We start from the raw sequence: 13,666 nt of genomic DNA, 5'->3' as shown, positions 1-13,666 counted from the left end.
CAGTATACATTCGGTAGACCCTTCATTTTTAACATGCTTCTACTCAATTCCATAAGAGTTCTATTTTTCCTTTCGGCTACACCATTTTGTTGAGGTGTATAGATTGTGGTAAGTTGATGGCGAATTCCACTATTCTTAAGTAATTCTTGGAATTCATTACCACAATATTCTCCTCCCCTATCTGTTCGTATACACTTTATTTTGTGATCACTTTGGTTTTCAACAAGTATCTTGAATTGCTTAAAAATCTTTGAAGCTTCCGATTTGAGTTTCAGAAAATATACCCATGCTTTTCTACTGTAATCATCGATGAAAGTTATGAAGTACTTGCATCCTCCTATTGATTGAGTTCTCATTGGTCCGCATATATCTGAGTGAACAAGTTGTAATGGTTCCTTTGCTCGCCATGTTGCATGCTTAGTAAAGGGTTTTCTAGCGTGTTTACCAAACATGCAACCTTCACATACAGTATGTATTTTGTTGATTTTCGGCAGCCCTCTTACAATATCATTCACACTCATATCATGTAATGTTTCGAAATTTAGATGTCCGAACCTCCTATGCCATAACTCTGAAGTAGTTTCGGTAGTTGTTACATTACACACCGAGGAGTCAGGTCTTGTTTCATATTTAACGGGAACATCTTGTTACCAGTCATCCTTACCGTTCCTATGTGTGATCCGAGTGAATCCTTGATGGTGCACTCTTGATTATTAAATCGAACATCATATCCTTTTTGGATTAGTTGACCTATGCTTAAGAGATTGTGCTTTAGACCTTCCACATAAAATACATTGGGAACCCATCTCTCTATCCCCTTAACCTTTATCAGTACATCTCCACACCCGAGTACTTCCAATCTCTTATCGTCTCCGGTCCTTACTTCACGTCGTTCGGAATCATTTAATGTAATGAATAAGTTCTTGTCTCCTGTCATGTGATTACTACACCCACTATCGAGATACCAACAATCATTTTTTATAACTTCTTCCACATTGAATATCATGAACATTGTGTCATCATTTTCATCTTCTTGTTCATCTGTGTGCATGAGTGCTGTGTTGGATTTATCATCTTCACTTCTTTTGTTGCAGAACCGTGCCACATGTCCTAATTTTTGACAATTAAAGCACCGAATAGAATTGTTAAACTTTCCTCTTCCTTTGCCTCGTCCCCTGCCATTGTAGTCTGATCTTGACTGTCTCGTTCTATCATGCTGATTACTTTGTATTTGGAACGCTTGTTCGATCGAAGCATCATCATATTGCTTCAAGCGTAATTCATGTGATTGTAGAATTCCCTGTAGTTCTTCGGTAGAGATTGCATTTATATCTTTAGATTCTTCTATTGCAACAACTACTAATTCATATTTTCGTGTTAAACTCCTTAAAATTTTTTCTACAATCCTTTGTTCTTCTATCCGTTCTTCGTTTAAACGAAGTTGATTAACTATTACTGCCATACGATTAATATAATCCTCTATAGATTCACTATCTTTCATTTTTAAGGCATCGAATTCACATCTAAGGGTTTGTAACCGTACCATTTTTACCTTGTTCTCTCCTCTATATGCCTTGTGCAGTATCTCACATGCTTCCTTTGAAGTTTTACACGTTGCCACTCTCTCGAATATCGTTTCACTAACAGCCTGAAACATTATATGCAACGCTTTTCTGTCTTTCTTGATCTTCTCTCTCTGAATACCTTGATCACTTTCAGATGCATTCGTCGGTAGATCAGTATAGCCTTCTTCCACTATCGTCCATAATTCTTGTGATTCTAATAATACTCTCATTTGTATATGCCAATGATAGTAATTTGGCCCCAGTAATTTCGGAATCTGAGTTTGAATTCCCCCGTTGGTTGTCATATGTGAATTAGGGTTTATACTTGAGATAAAATGATTTGCAGATCTTCTATTCAACGATCGGTGGCTCTGATACCACTTTGTTGGGTTGAATCACACTACCAGAATTGAATCACACTTGACGAAAGAATTGTTAATGTTCTATATTGAATTGGTGAATTGTAATTGATACATCTGATGGTATATAAGTTCGAGGGATATACATGAAGTAACCGCCCCGATCTACATTATCGAATAAATAATAATAATACCTATTATTCTAACTAATGATATCTAATATGTACATATATATATATATATATATATGTATATATATGTCACATGAAATCTAGCTTATAATTTCTTCCCGGTCTAATACGACTAAGCCGACAAGCAAGCTAACCAGTACCTAAAGCTTGTACTCTTGTTAGCTATTTATACAAATCAACTAGCTTGAGGTGGATTAAATAAAGTTTTTAGTGAGTTACTATGGGAGCAATTTACGAGTCACGAATTAGTTTTTACTCCTGATAACGCTTTGAACTTGAAAGTATTCTTAATAAAGTGATTTTTTTATAATATATGAATAGTTTAAGTGGTTCAAAAATGAGAAATATAATCAAACATAATCAGTGTTTTTGCATAATCAATTTCAATATCAAATGTAGAGGTTTTCACATACAGTTTTACAAAGCGTAGAGGATTTCATAAACTGTTGAAGCCGATCAAGTCGTCGACCGTTTTAAGATCCAAAACGGTTTGGTTCATGATTCAGTTTTGGAGAGACCAAACATAGTGAGAAATCTCACCATAACTAATGATGTTGAACCAGATACGATATTGCTTATTACTTATTCACCATGAAATGTCAACTTACTAAAAAAATTCTTCTAATTTACCATGGTCTTAAAACTCTATATTTGACATAGAACAGATTTGAAATAGTATATATACTAGGTTAGAACCCCGTGTATTACACGGGTTAATTAAATATATTTTTATATAATAAAAAAGTTACATCATTAATTACCATTGTATAACATGAGATGAATAAGCACGTGTACTACACGGCTTGAATAAATATAATGTAATCAGTTAACATACACAGTCGTCAAAATACGTTTTTGGTAAAAAGAACTTTGATATACTATTTACATATTAGAACATTTTACTTTGTTTTTTTTATTTTTCTATTATTAGGTTATAAACTTGTGTATTACAAAAGTCCATTAAATCCACTTATTTCTTCTTTCCCCATTCATGACCCATTGCTTTGTACCTAAATATTAGTTTTTATTCTTCCATACTTAATACATGTAATCTCAATCAAGTAATCAAAACTAAAGAGGAAAACAATTACAAAAAATGATATGCACTTTTCAATTTGAATTCACATACAGAACTAACATGAGGCTATCAACCTGCAAATATGGCTTGTTTGGCATTTAGTCAGCGAAACGCGGGCTGGATCTCTCATCCGAGTGGATGTTGATAGCTCGGAATGAAAAGGGGCTTGCTCCATGTGAATGACCCCATAAATTTAAGAGATCCAATTGTGTTTGGACTGCATCTCCGGTGAAAACAGAGGCAATTTTGCTTGGGTTTCAGGCAGTTGCGTTTGCACCACATCCCCATTCCATTTTGCGAGTCAGTTGATGTCGGTCATCAAAACGATAGTTGGATACTCACATGTTAGGCATGTGAGGGAAATAAACTGAGATAATTAACTTGGTTAGTTATAAAGGATTAAACCAACAACAAAAATAAACGTAAAAGATGTTTTAGCAAGTTTTAAACATTAAGGCTGGAACCTGCAAGTTTGAGGAAACATAAAGGACGTTTTGTGCAATTTACTCGCAAAATAATAAACTAAAGATAAGTATAAAGATTATATTAGAAGATAATATATGTGACAACTCGAACTTTAGACTTACTGTGATGTAACACTATGTGCCTATGACACCTTGAGTTAATGAATGTTATGATGTTACGTACTTATGTGAGCATATAATTATGTGATTACGTGTGTTATTATGTGCTATATGATTTAATGAGAATGCATATGTTATGTGAATCAAGTGTTAACCCAACCGCATACAAGCCCATTCGGGCCACACACCCAACTCGAGACCACAAGGCGGCCCAAGTGAGGTTCCGGCCCACTCCTCTTATACGTATGCATACACAACTAGGGTTGCTAGTTTCACAATTCTCCTTGCAACCAAGAACACACACACACGCACAAACTCTCTCTCTCAACTCGGAACCAAGGGCTGCCGAAGTGATACACGCATCGAAGCTTATTGAATCCGGATCCCTTCTCTCCATCTCGGTTAGTTTGAGTTTATGATTTTCTGTTTTGTTGTGATGTCGTGTATGGTTTGGTCAATCGGTCCAAGTATATGTCAAACCGAGTAGAGTTGCATGATATTAAACTAGGGCCGGTTAGATTGTTGGTCGATTGGATTATGTTGTTTATGCTTGGTCCTCGGATTGATTGTATGATGATAGATATGATCAGGTTTTTGTATGAATGATAACCGGTTAGGTTGCATGCTAGTCCGATGATATGCTTATGACTCGGTTTAGATTTGTGTGCTAATCCGATTAGTTGTTTGATGCTGTTATGAACATGCTAATGATGATGATTGTGAAGGTGTTATGAATATGATTGAATGCTGAATAAACCTTGTTTGATCTGATTTCCGAAACTGCCTAAGTGTTAGCTTGAATCACGGGATGATTGTTACAGGAATTATGGAAACCAGTTACACACACACGGTTGCGACTCAGATTGCGAGTCGAAACCTCACAGTCTCGACTCGAGACCACAACAGCACAAGCCGAGACCATGGTTGCGAGTCCCGTTGCGACTCGTAACCGGACCATGATGAGCCGAAATCTCCTGTTGCGACTCGTAATCTCCTGCTGTGACTCGTAACTCTCGGTTGCGACTCGAGATCGCTGGTTGCGACTCGAGACCACCTTTGCACGTGTACTGTTTTGGGCTTTCACTGTCACGGGCCCAATCGTTTGGGCCAAATGATTTGGACTTATGACTGTTATGTTATTGGACTGCTTATCTGGTCGGGCCGATATGTTATTGGGCTGTTATGTGCTAATTGTTGGACCCGGCGTTTTATACTTGAACTGTTTAGATTGGGCTTTGATATTTGGACCGAGTACATTGGGCTCATATCTTGAAACGCACAAGAATGTTAATGCTATGCTCTTACCTGTTCACATGCATACGTGATTCTTCCCTTGATTATATGTGTATACATACGTGTAGCTTATACATGCAATAGTTGAGTACGAACCTAACTTGCATAAGTAACCATGATAGGACGTGGTTGATCCCTTACTTGTATACTTGAGCATTTTATTGTCTGCCGAGCAAACCCAGGTGAGTTCACACTCCTACTAAGGCATGGGATTCCCGGGTCGTGGGAATGGGATAAAGGTTACAATTGACTAAGAACGTACATATGCTTTTCCTAGACTATCACCTACCATGATCCTCGGATGTCAGGATGGTTCCGTAGGTTAGAATAACACCTACGTGGTCATATGCCAATTACTGCCTCGGATGTCAGGCACGCACGTAAAACCTACGTGTACGCATTACTTACTTCTATCCTCGGTACAAAGGATACGTACGTGAAACCCATGTACACCCCCGCGTCTCCTATCCTCGGTTGTGAAGGATACGTGCGTAAAACCTACGTACACCCCATACGCGCTACTGTTCTCGGAAGAAGAACAGGGATGATACGAGTAGTTGATACGAATAGTCTAGTGGTCACATAACATGGGAAGCCCCCACCTGTATAACTTACTATCGGCCCAGTAGAGCCACTCGTTACTTATTGTTACGCACTTACTTACTGTGAACTCGCTCAACTAGTTTGTTGATCATTCTGTTACATGCCTTGCAGATCGTTAGGTACTTGGAGCTTGCACAAAGAGGAGCCGGTCGTTGTGGACAAGGATCATATTACTTTGTTAGACACTTATGACATTTCAGTATTTTCAACTTGGGTTTACAACAATGCTTCCGCTACTTAAACAATGCTTGGTTTTGAAACATCGATCATGTCATGATGAACTACTTTAATGACTTTTGTTATTATTAAATGCTATGTTTGATATGATTGATGGCTTGATCCTGGTCATGTCACGCTCCCAAGCGGTGGTACTCCGCGTGTGGATTTTGGGGGTGTGACAGATTGGTATCAGAGCCATTGGTTATAGAGAACTTGGTTTTAATATGGGAAAAAGTTTTTATTAAAACCAGACTATAACCAGAACAGTGCTCTCAACGATCCACAACGACGCTTCGCTCCACGTGCAAGACTCGACATTTTAGGTAATAAGGTCTATGTTTATTGCCTACTTGCTAGAATTACTTAGAACTTTGCTCGTGGTATGCTTAGACTACAATGCTCACTATTTGCTATTGCTTAAGAACCCTTACGTGCTTACACTTTTCTGTCATCGCACTACTCGCGAACTTTTCTCACCTATTTCGCCTTTGACATGAAGATCAATGGCTGGAAGAATTAACATGACACAAGCTCAGTTAGAGGCTCTTGTTCAAGCCCAAGTTGCTGCGGCAGTTGCAGCAGCTCAAGCAGGTAGTATATCCTGCAGTATAGGCACACACTAGGATCTTTAGATCCTACCTTAACTCTCGTATTTAACTTCGTCCTATTCGTACACAATAGGTCAACACGCGCAGCAGCCTGTCTGCACCTTCAAGAACTTTATGGACTGCCGTCCCGGCACGTTCAGCGGCACAGAAGGAGCGGTTGGACTCCTCCACTGGTTCGAGAAGCTAGAATCAGTATTCGAAATGTGTGAATGCCCTGAGGCACGCAGAGTGAAATACGCCACCGGCACTTTAGAAGGAATCGCGCTAACCTGGTGGAACGCGCAGGTGCAAATTCTGGGGTTGGCAGCTGCTAACGCCACACCCTGGAACGATTTTAAGGAACTTATCAAGAGAGAGTATTGTACGCGTGAAGATATTCACAAGCTAGAAGACGAGCTGTATAATCTGAAAATGGTTGGGTCGGAGATTGAAGCGTATACCAAGCGGTCAAATGAGCTGGCCGTGCTATGTCCAACTATGGTAGACCCTCCATACAAGCGTATCGAGATGTATCTCAAGGGGTTGGCACCAGAAATCCAGAGCCACGTTACCTCGGCTAACCTCGACAACATCCAGGAAATCCAGCGTCTCGCTCATCGCATCACCGATCAGGCAGTGGATCAGAATAAACTGCCTAAGCGTGTCAGCGCTACTGTTACAGTCACTCCTTCAGCTACTCCCGTTACCCTCAGTGACAACAAGAGGAAATGGGAGGGGGATTCAAGCAAAGCATCAGTTTCGGTTCAGTCCCAGAATCAGCAGCGAAAGACTGACAACTATCAAAGCCCTAACCAGCAGTCGTCAGGTAGCCACAGGCAGGGTGGATATCGCGGAAATCTTCCAAAGTGCAACAACTGCAACAGGCACCACAACGGTCAGTGTATCAAGGGTCGTTGTCAAAGATGCCTCAAGATGGGTCACGAGGCCAAAGACTGTAGAAGCCTTCGTCCTGCGAACCAAAATCAGCAGCAGCCTCACGCTCAGCCTAACCAACAACAGGGCAACAAGGGATGCTACAATTGTGGTGCTGAAGGCCACATCAAGAGACACTGCCCACAGCTCAACAGGAACCAGAACAACAACAACAACAACAACCAGGGCAACGGCAACAACAACAACGGAGGAAATAACAACGGCAATGAAGCTCGTGGTCGTGCATTCGTACTAGGTCGAGGCGACGCAGTGAATGATCCCAACGTTGTTATGGGTAAGTTTCTCCTCGACAATATTTACGTTACTGTCTTATTTGATTCGGGTGCGGATACAAGCTATATGTCTGTGAAAATGTGTCAACTGCTAAAACGTGCACCAACACTTTTACCCACCAAACATGTAGTAGAGTTAGCTAACGGTAAAAGTCTAGAAGCCACGCACGTAGTTCAGGGTTGTAATCTTATCCTAGCTGGTCAAGCCTTCTCTATTGATCTCATTCCCATAGTTTTGGGAAGTTTCGACGTCGTGATTGGGATGGATTGGTTATCCCAACACCAGGCAGAAATCTTATGCAGTGAGAAGATAATTCGTATTCCACGTTCTGGTCAAGAACCTCTCGAAGTTCAAGGCGACAAGAGTGGTGCTGTGGTTGGCATCATCTCATTCTTGAAAGCTCAGAAGTGCTTACGTAAAGGTCACACAACCATTTTGGCTCTTGTTTCAGACGCATCAGTAAAGGAAAAGAAATTGGAGGATATACCAGTCGTACGTGACTACCCTCAGGTGTTTCCTGAAGATTTACCTGGCTTACCGCCTCATCGTCAGGTTGAATTTCAGATCGAGCTCGCTCCAGGAGCAGCACCCATAGCTCGCGCACCATATCGTCTAGCTCCATCAGAATTGGAAGAATTGTCAAAGCAGCTACAAGAGCTCTTGGAAAAGGGCTTCATTCGTCCAAGCTCTTCGCCTTGGGGAGCTCTAGTGCTTTTCGTGAAAAAGAAAGACGGTACATTCAGGATGTGTATAGACTACAGGGAACTGAACAAGGTGACGGTGAAGAACCGTTATCCTCTTCCACGCATAGACGACTTATTCGACCAGTTGCAAGGGTCGTGTTACTATTCCAAGATCGACCTACGGTCGGGATATCATCAACTGAGAGTCCGCGAGGAGGACGTCTCTAAGACAGCATTCAGAACTCGCTATGGTCACTACGAGTTCTTGGTTATGCCGTTCGGACTTACGAACGCACCTGCGGTATTCATGGATCTTATGAACAGGGTGTGCAAACCCTATCTCGACAAGTTCGTCATTGTTTTCATCGACGATATTCTGATTTACTCCAAGAGTCAGGAGGAACACGAGCGACACCTACGCCTTATTTTGGAACTCCTTCGGAAGGAACAGCTGTACGCTAAGCTTTCAAAATGCGACTTCTGGCTTCGTGAAGTCCACTTCTTAGGCCACGTGGTAAACAAGGATGGGATTCATGTCGATCCATCCAAGGTGGACTCGATCAGAAACTGGCTTGCACCGCGAACGCCAACGGAAATACGCCAATTTTTGGGTCTGGCAGGTTACTACAGACGGTTCATCAAAGACTTTTCAAAGATCGCGCAACCACTTACACTACTGACACAGAAGGGTGTCACCTACCGTTGGGGCAACACGCAGGAAACTGCTTTTCAGTATCTAAAGGATAGGCTTTGCAGCGCACCTATTCTTTCATTGCCAGAGGGCACAGAAGACTTCGTAGTATATTGTGATGCATCCATCCAGGGTCTTGGATGTGTGTTGATGCAACGTGATAAAGTGATAGCCTACGCTTCTCGGCAACTCAAGGTTCACGAACGAAACTACACGACGCACGATCTAGAGCTGGGAGCTGTCGTTTTCGCGCTTAAGATATGGCGACACTACCTGTACGGTACCAGGTGCACGATTTACACCGATCACAGGAGTCTCGAGCATATCTTTAAGCAGAAGGATTTGAACATGCGTCAACGACGATGGGTCGAGTTACTTAACGACTACGAATGCGCCATCAAGTACCATCCAGGCAAAGCCAATGTTGTGGCTGACGCTCTAAGTCGAAAGGACACCTTACCGAAGCGCGTGCGAGCGCTACAGCTTACGATTCAGTCTAACCTTCCTGCACAGATACGAAATGCTCAGGTAGAAGCATTGAAGCCCGAAAACGTCAAGGCTGAAGCCTTACGCGGCTCACGACAACAAATGGAACAAAAGGAAGACGGCGCCTACTATGTAACGGGCCGGATTTGGGTCCCTCTCTATGGCGGTTTACGCGAACTTGTAATGGATGAAGCTCACAAGTCTCGCTACTCGGTACATCCAGGGTCAGATAAAATGTACCACGACATCAGCACTACTTATTGGTGGCCTAGCATGAAGGCCCACATCGCTACGTACGTTGGAAAATGTTTGACCTGTGCGAGAGTCAAGGTTGAATATCAGAAGCCAGCTGGTTTACTTCAGCAGCCTAAGATACCGCAATGGAAATGGGAAGAAATTTCCATGGATTTTGTTACAGGCTTACCTAGATCTCAGCGTGGGAATGATACAATATGGGTCATAGTTGACCGACTCACCAAGTCTGCACACTTCCTACCGATTAAGGAAACGGACAAGTTCTCCACTCTCGCAGACGTCTATCTTAAAGAAGTTGTTTCGAGGCACGGAGTGCCCACCTCTATCATTTCGGATCGTGATGCACGATTCACGTCAGAGCTATGGCAAGCAATGCATAAATCTTTCGGCTCACAATTAGACATGAGCACAGCATATCATCCTCAGACGGATGGGCAGTCTGAGCGAACGATTCAAACACTTGAAGACATGCTTAGGGCATGCGTTATCGATTTCGGCAACGGCTGGGAAAAAACCTCCCATTGGTGGAGTTTTCATACAATAACAGTTACCATACCAGCATTCAAGCCGCTCCATTCGAGGCATTGTACGGACGTAAATGCCGGTCACCTCTCTGTTGGGCAGAGGTGGGGGATAGTCAAATTACGGGTCCAGAGATTGTAGTGGACGCCACAGAAAAGATAGCACAGATACGACAACGCATGGCGGCAGCACGCGACCGTCAGAAAGCCTACGCGGACAAGCGTAGAAAGCCATTGGAATTTCAGGTCGGAGACCGGGTTTTACTAAAAGTTTCACCCTGGAAGGGTGTGGTACGTTTTGGCAAAAGGGGCAAACTGAATCCGCGGTACGTCGGACCATTCGAAATCTTAGAAAAGATTGGCAAGGTAGCCTACAAGTTGAACCTACCAGCTGAACTCGGAGCAGTTCACAATGTCTTTCATGTGTCGAACTTAAAGAAGTGCCTATCAGATGAAAACCTCATCATTCCTTTTAAGGAACTCACTATCGACGAGCGGTTGCAGTTCGTCGAGGAACCATTTGAAATCACGGACCGGGATGTGAAGGTCCTCAAAAACAAGAGAATCCCTCTTGTTCGAGTTCGTTGGAACTCCAAACGTGGCCCAGAGTACACCTGGGAACGTGAAGACAGGATGACAGAAAAGTACCCCCAGTTATTCGAAACCAATGCTACCACTACTGAGGCTGAAGCTACTACTTCGGAATTTCGGGACGAAATTCCAGATCAACGGGGGGAGGATGTGACACCCCAGGAAAATCAGTGAACAATACAGTTTACCTAGCTTCCTCAGTGAGTGCATACCAAATTTCGGGACGAAATTTCCAATTAGTTGGGGATAATGTGACAACTCGAACTTTAGACTTACTGTGATGTAACACTATGTGCCTATGACACCTTGAGTTAATGAATGTTATGATGTTACGTACTTATGTGAGCATATAATTATGTGATTACGTGTGTTATTATGTGCTATATGATTTAATGAGAATGCATATGTTATGTGAATCAAGTGTTAACCCAACCGCATACAAGCCCATTCAGGCCACACACCCAACTCGAGACCACAAGGCGGCCCAAGTGAGGTTCCGGCCCACTCCTCTTATACGTATGCATACACAACTAGGGTTGCTAGTTTCACAATTCTCCTTGCAACCAAGAACACACATACACGCACAAACTCTCTCTCTCAACTCGGAACCAAGGGCTGCCGAAGTGATACACGCATCGAAGCTTATTGAATCCGGATCCCTTCTCTCCATCTCGGTTAGTTTGAGTTTATGATTTTCTGTTTTGTTGTGATGTCGTGTATGGTTTGGTCAATCGGTCCAAGTATATGTCAAACCGAGTAGAGTTGCATGATATTAAACTAGGGCCGGTTAGATTGTTGGTCGATTGGATTATGTTGTTTATGCTTGGTCCTCGGATTGATTGTATGATGATAGATATGATCAGGTTTTTGTATGAATGATAACCGGTTAGGTTGCATGCTAGTCCGATGATATGCTTATGACTCGGTTTAGATTTGTGTGCTAATCCGATTAGTTGTTTGATGCTGTTATGAACATGCTAATGATGATGATTGTGAAGGTGTTATGAATATGATTGAATGCTGAATAAACCTTGTTTGATCTGATTTCCGAAACTGCCTAAGTGTTAGCTTGAATCACGGGATGATTGTTACAGGAATTATGGAAACCAGTTACACACACACGGTTGCGACTCAGATTGCGAGTCGAAACCTCACAGTCTCGACTCGAGACCACAACAGCACAAGCCGAGACCATGGTTGCGAGTCCCGTTGCGACTCGTAACCGGACCATGATGAGCCGAAATCTCCTGTTGCGACTCGTAATCTCCTGCTGTGACTCGTAACTCTCGGTTGCGACTCGAGATCGCTGGTTGCGACTCGAGACCACCTTTGCACGTGTACTGTTTTGGGCTTTCACTGTCACGGGCCCAATCGTTTGGGCCAAATGATTTGGACTTATGACTGTTATGTTATTGGACTGCTTATCTGGTCGGGCCGATATGTTATTGGGCTGTTATGTGCTAATTGTTGGACCCGGCGTTTTATACTTGAACTGTTTAGATTGGGCTTTGATATTTGGACCGAGTACATTGGGCTCATATCTTGAAACGCACAAGAATGTTAATGCTATGCTGTTACCTGTTCACATGCATACGTGATTCTTCCCTTGATTATATGTGTATACATACGTGTAGCTTATACATGCAATAGTTGAGTACGAACCTAACTTGCATAAGTAACCATGATAGGACGTGGTTGATCCCTTACTTGTATACTTGAGCATTTTATTGTCTGCCGAGCAAACCCAGGTGAGTTCACACTCCTACTAAGGCATGGGATTCCCGGGTCGTGGGAATGGGATAAAGGTTACAATTGACTAAGAACGTACATATGCTTTTCCTAGACTATCACCTACCATGATCCTCGGATGTCAGGATGGTTCCGTAGGTTAGAATAACACCTACGTGGTCATATGCCAATTACTGCCTCGGATGTCAGGCACGCACGTAAAACCTACGTGTACGCATTACTTACTTCTATCCTCGGTACAAAGGATACGTACGTGAAACCCATGTACACCCCCGCGTCTCCTATCCTCGGTTGTGAAGGATACGTGCGTAAAACCTACGTACACCCCATACGCGCTACTGTTCTCGGAAGAAGAACAGGGATGATACGAGTAGTTGATACGAATAGTCTAGTGGTCACATAACATGGGAAGCCCCCACCTGTATAACTTACTATCGGCCCAGTAGAGCCACTCGTTACTTATTGTTACGCACTTACTTACTGTGAACTCGCTCAACTAGTTTGTTGATCATTCTGTTACATGCCTTGCAGATCGTTAGGTACTTGGAGCTTGCACAAAGAGGAGCCGGTCGTTGTGGACAAGGATCATATTACTTTGTTAGACACTTATGACATTTCAGTATTTTCAACTTGGGTTTACAACAATGCTTCCGCTACTTAAACAATGCTTGGTTTTGAAACATCGATCACGTCATGATGAACTACTTTAATGACTTTTGTTATTATTAAATGCTATGTTTGATATGATTGATGGCTTGATCCTGGTCATGTCACGCTCCCAAGCGGTGGTACTCCGCGTGTGGATTTTGGGGGTGTGACAATATAAATATAGAGATATAGTTATAGATAAGCATCAACTTAAAATATGGGATAACTTGATAAAATTATTTTAAAACTTGTAATTTTTAAGATAAAAATAAACATAAATATATGGCAAAAAAACTAAAAGATGTCTCTCATATCGACACGTGTCCATCAATTGTT

The 13,666-nt window shown here is 42.2% G+C and overlaps 1 protein-coding gene across 1 annotated transcript; it reads right to left on the bottom strand.

Moving 5' to 3' along the window:
- Positions 1 to 592: 592 nt before the first annotated feature.
- LOC110900455 lies at positions 593 to 1,795 on the bottom strand. The gene has a single exon (XM_022147343.1). The coding sequence runs from the start codon at positions 1,793 to 1,795 to the stop codon at positions 593 to 595; it is 1,203 nt and encodes a 400-aa protein (XP_022003035.1).
- Between the last annotated feature and the right edge of the window lie 11,871 nt (positions 1,796 to 13,666).

The sequence above is a fragment of the Helianthus annuus genome, chromosome 13 (genome assembly GCF_002127325.2).
Source record: "Helianthus annuus cultivar XRQ/B chromosome 13, HanXRQr2.0-SUNRISE, whole genome shotgun sequence".
Classification (NCBI taxonomy): Eukaryota; Viridiplantae; Streptophyta; class Magnoliopsida; order Asterales; family Asteraceae; genus Helianthus; species Helianthus annuus.
Note: the sequence above shows the minus strand (reverse complement) of the source record. Positions and strands in the feature narration are given on the sequence as shown.

What these genes read in the sequence shown, in the direction of transcription:
- LOC110900455 (XM_022147343.1), bottom strand. Translation starts at nt 1,795, where the DNA reads ATGAGAGTATTATTAGAATCACAAGAATTATGGACGATAGTGGAAGAA.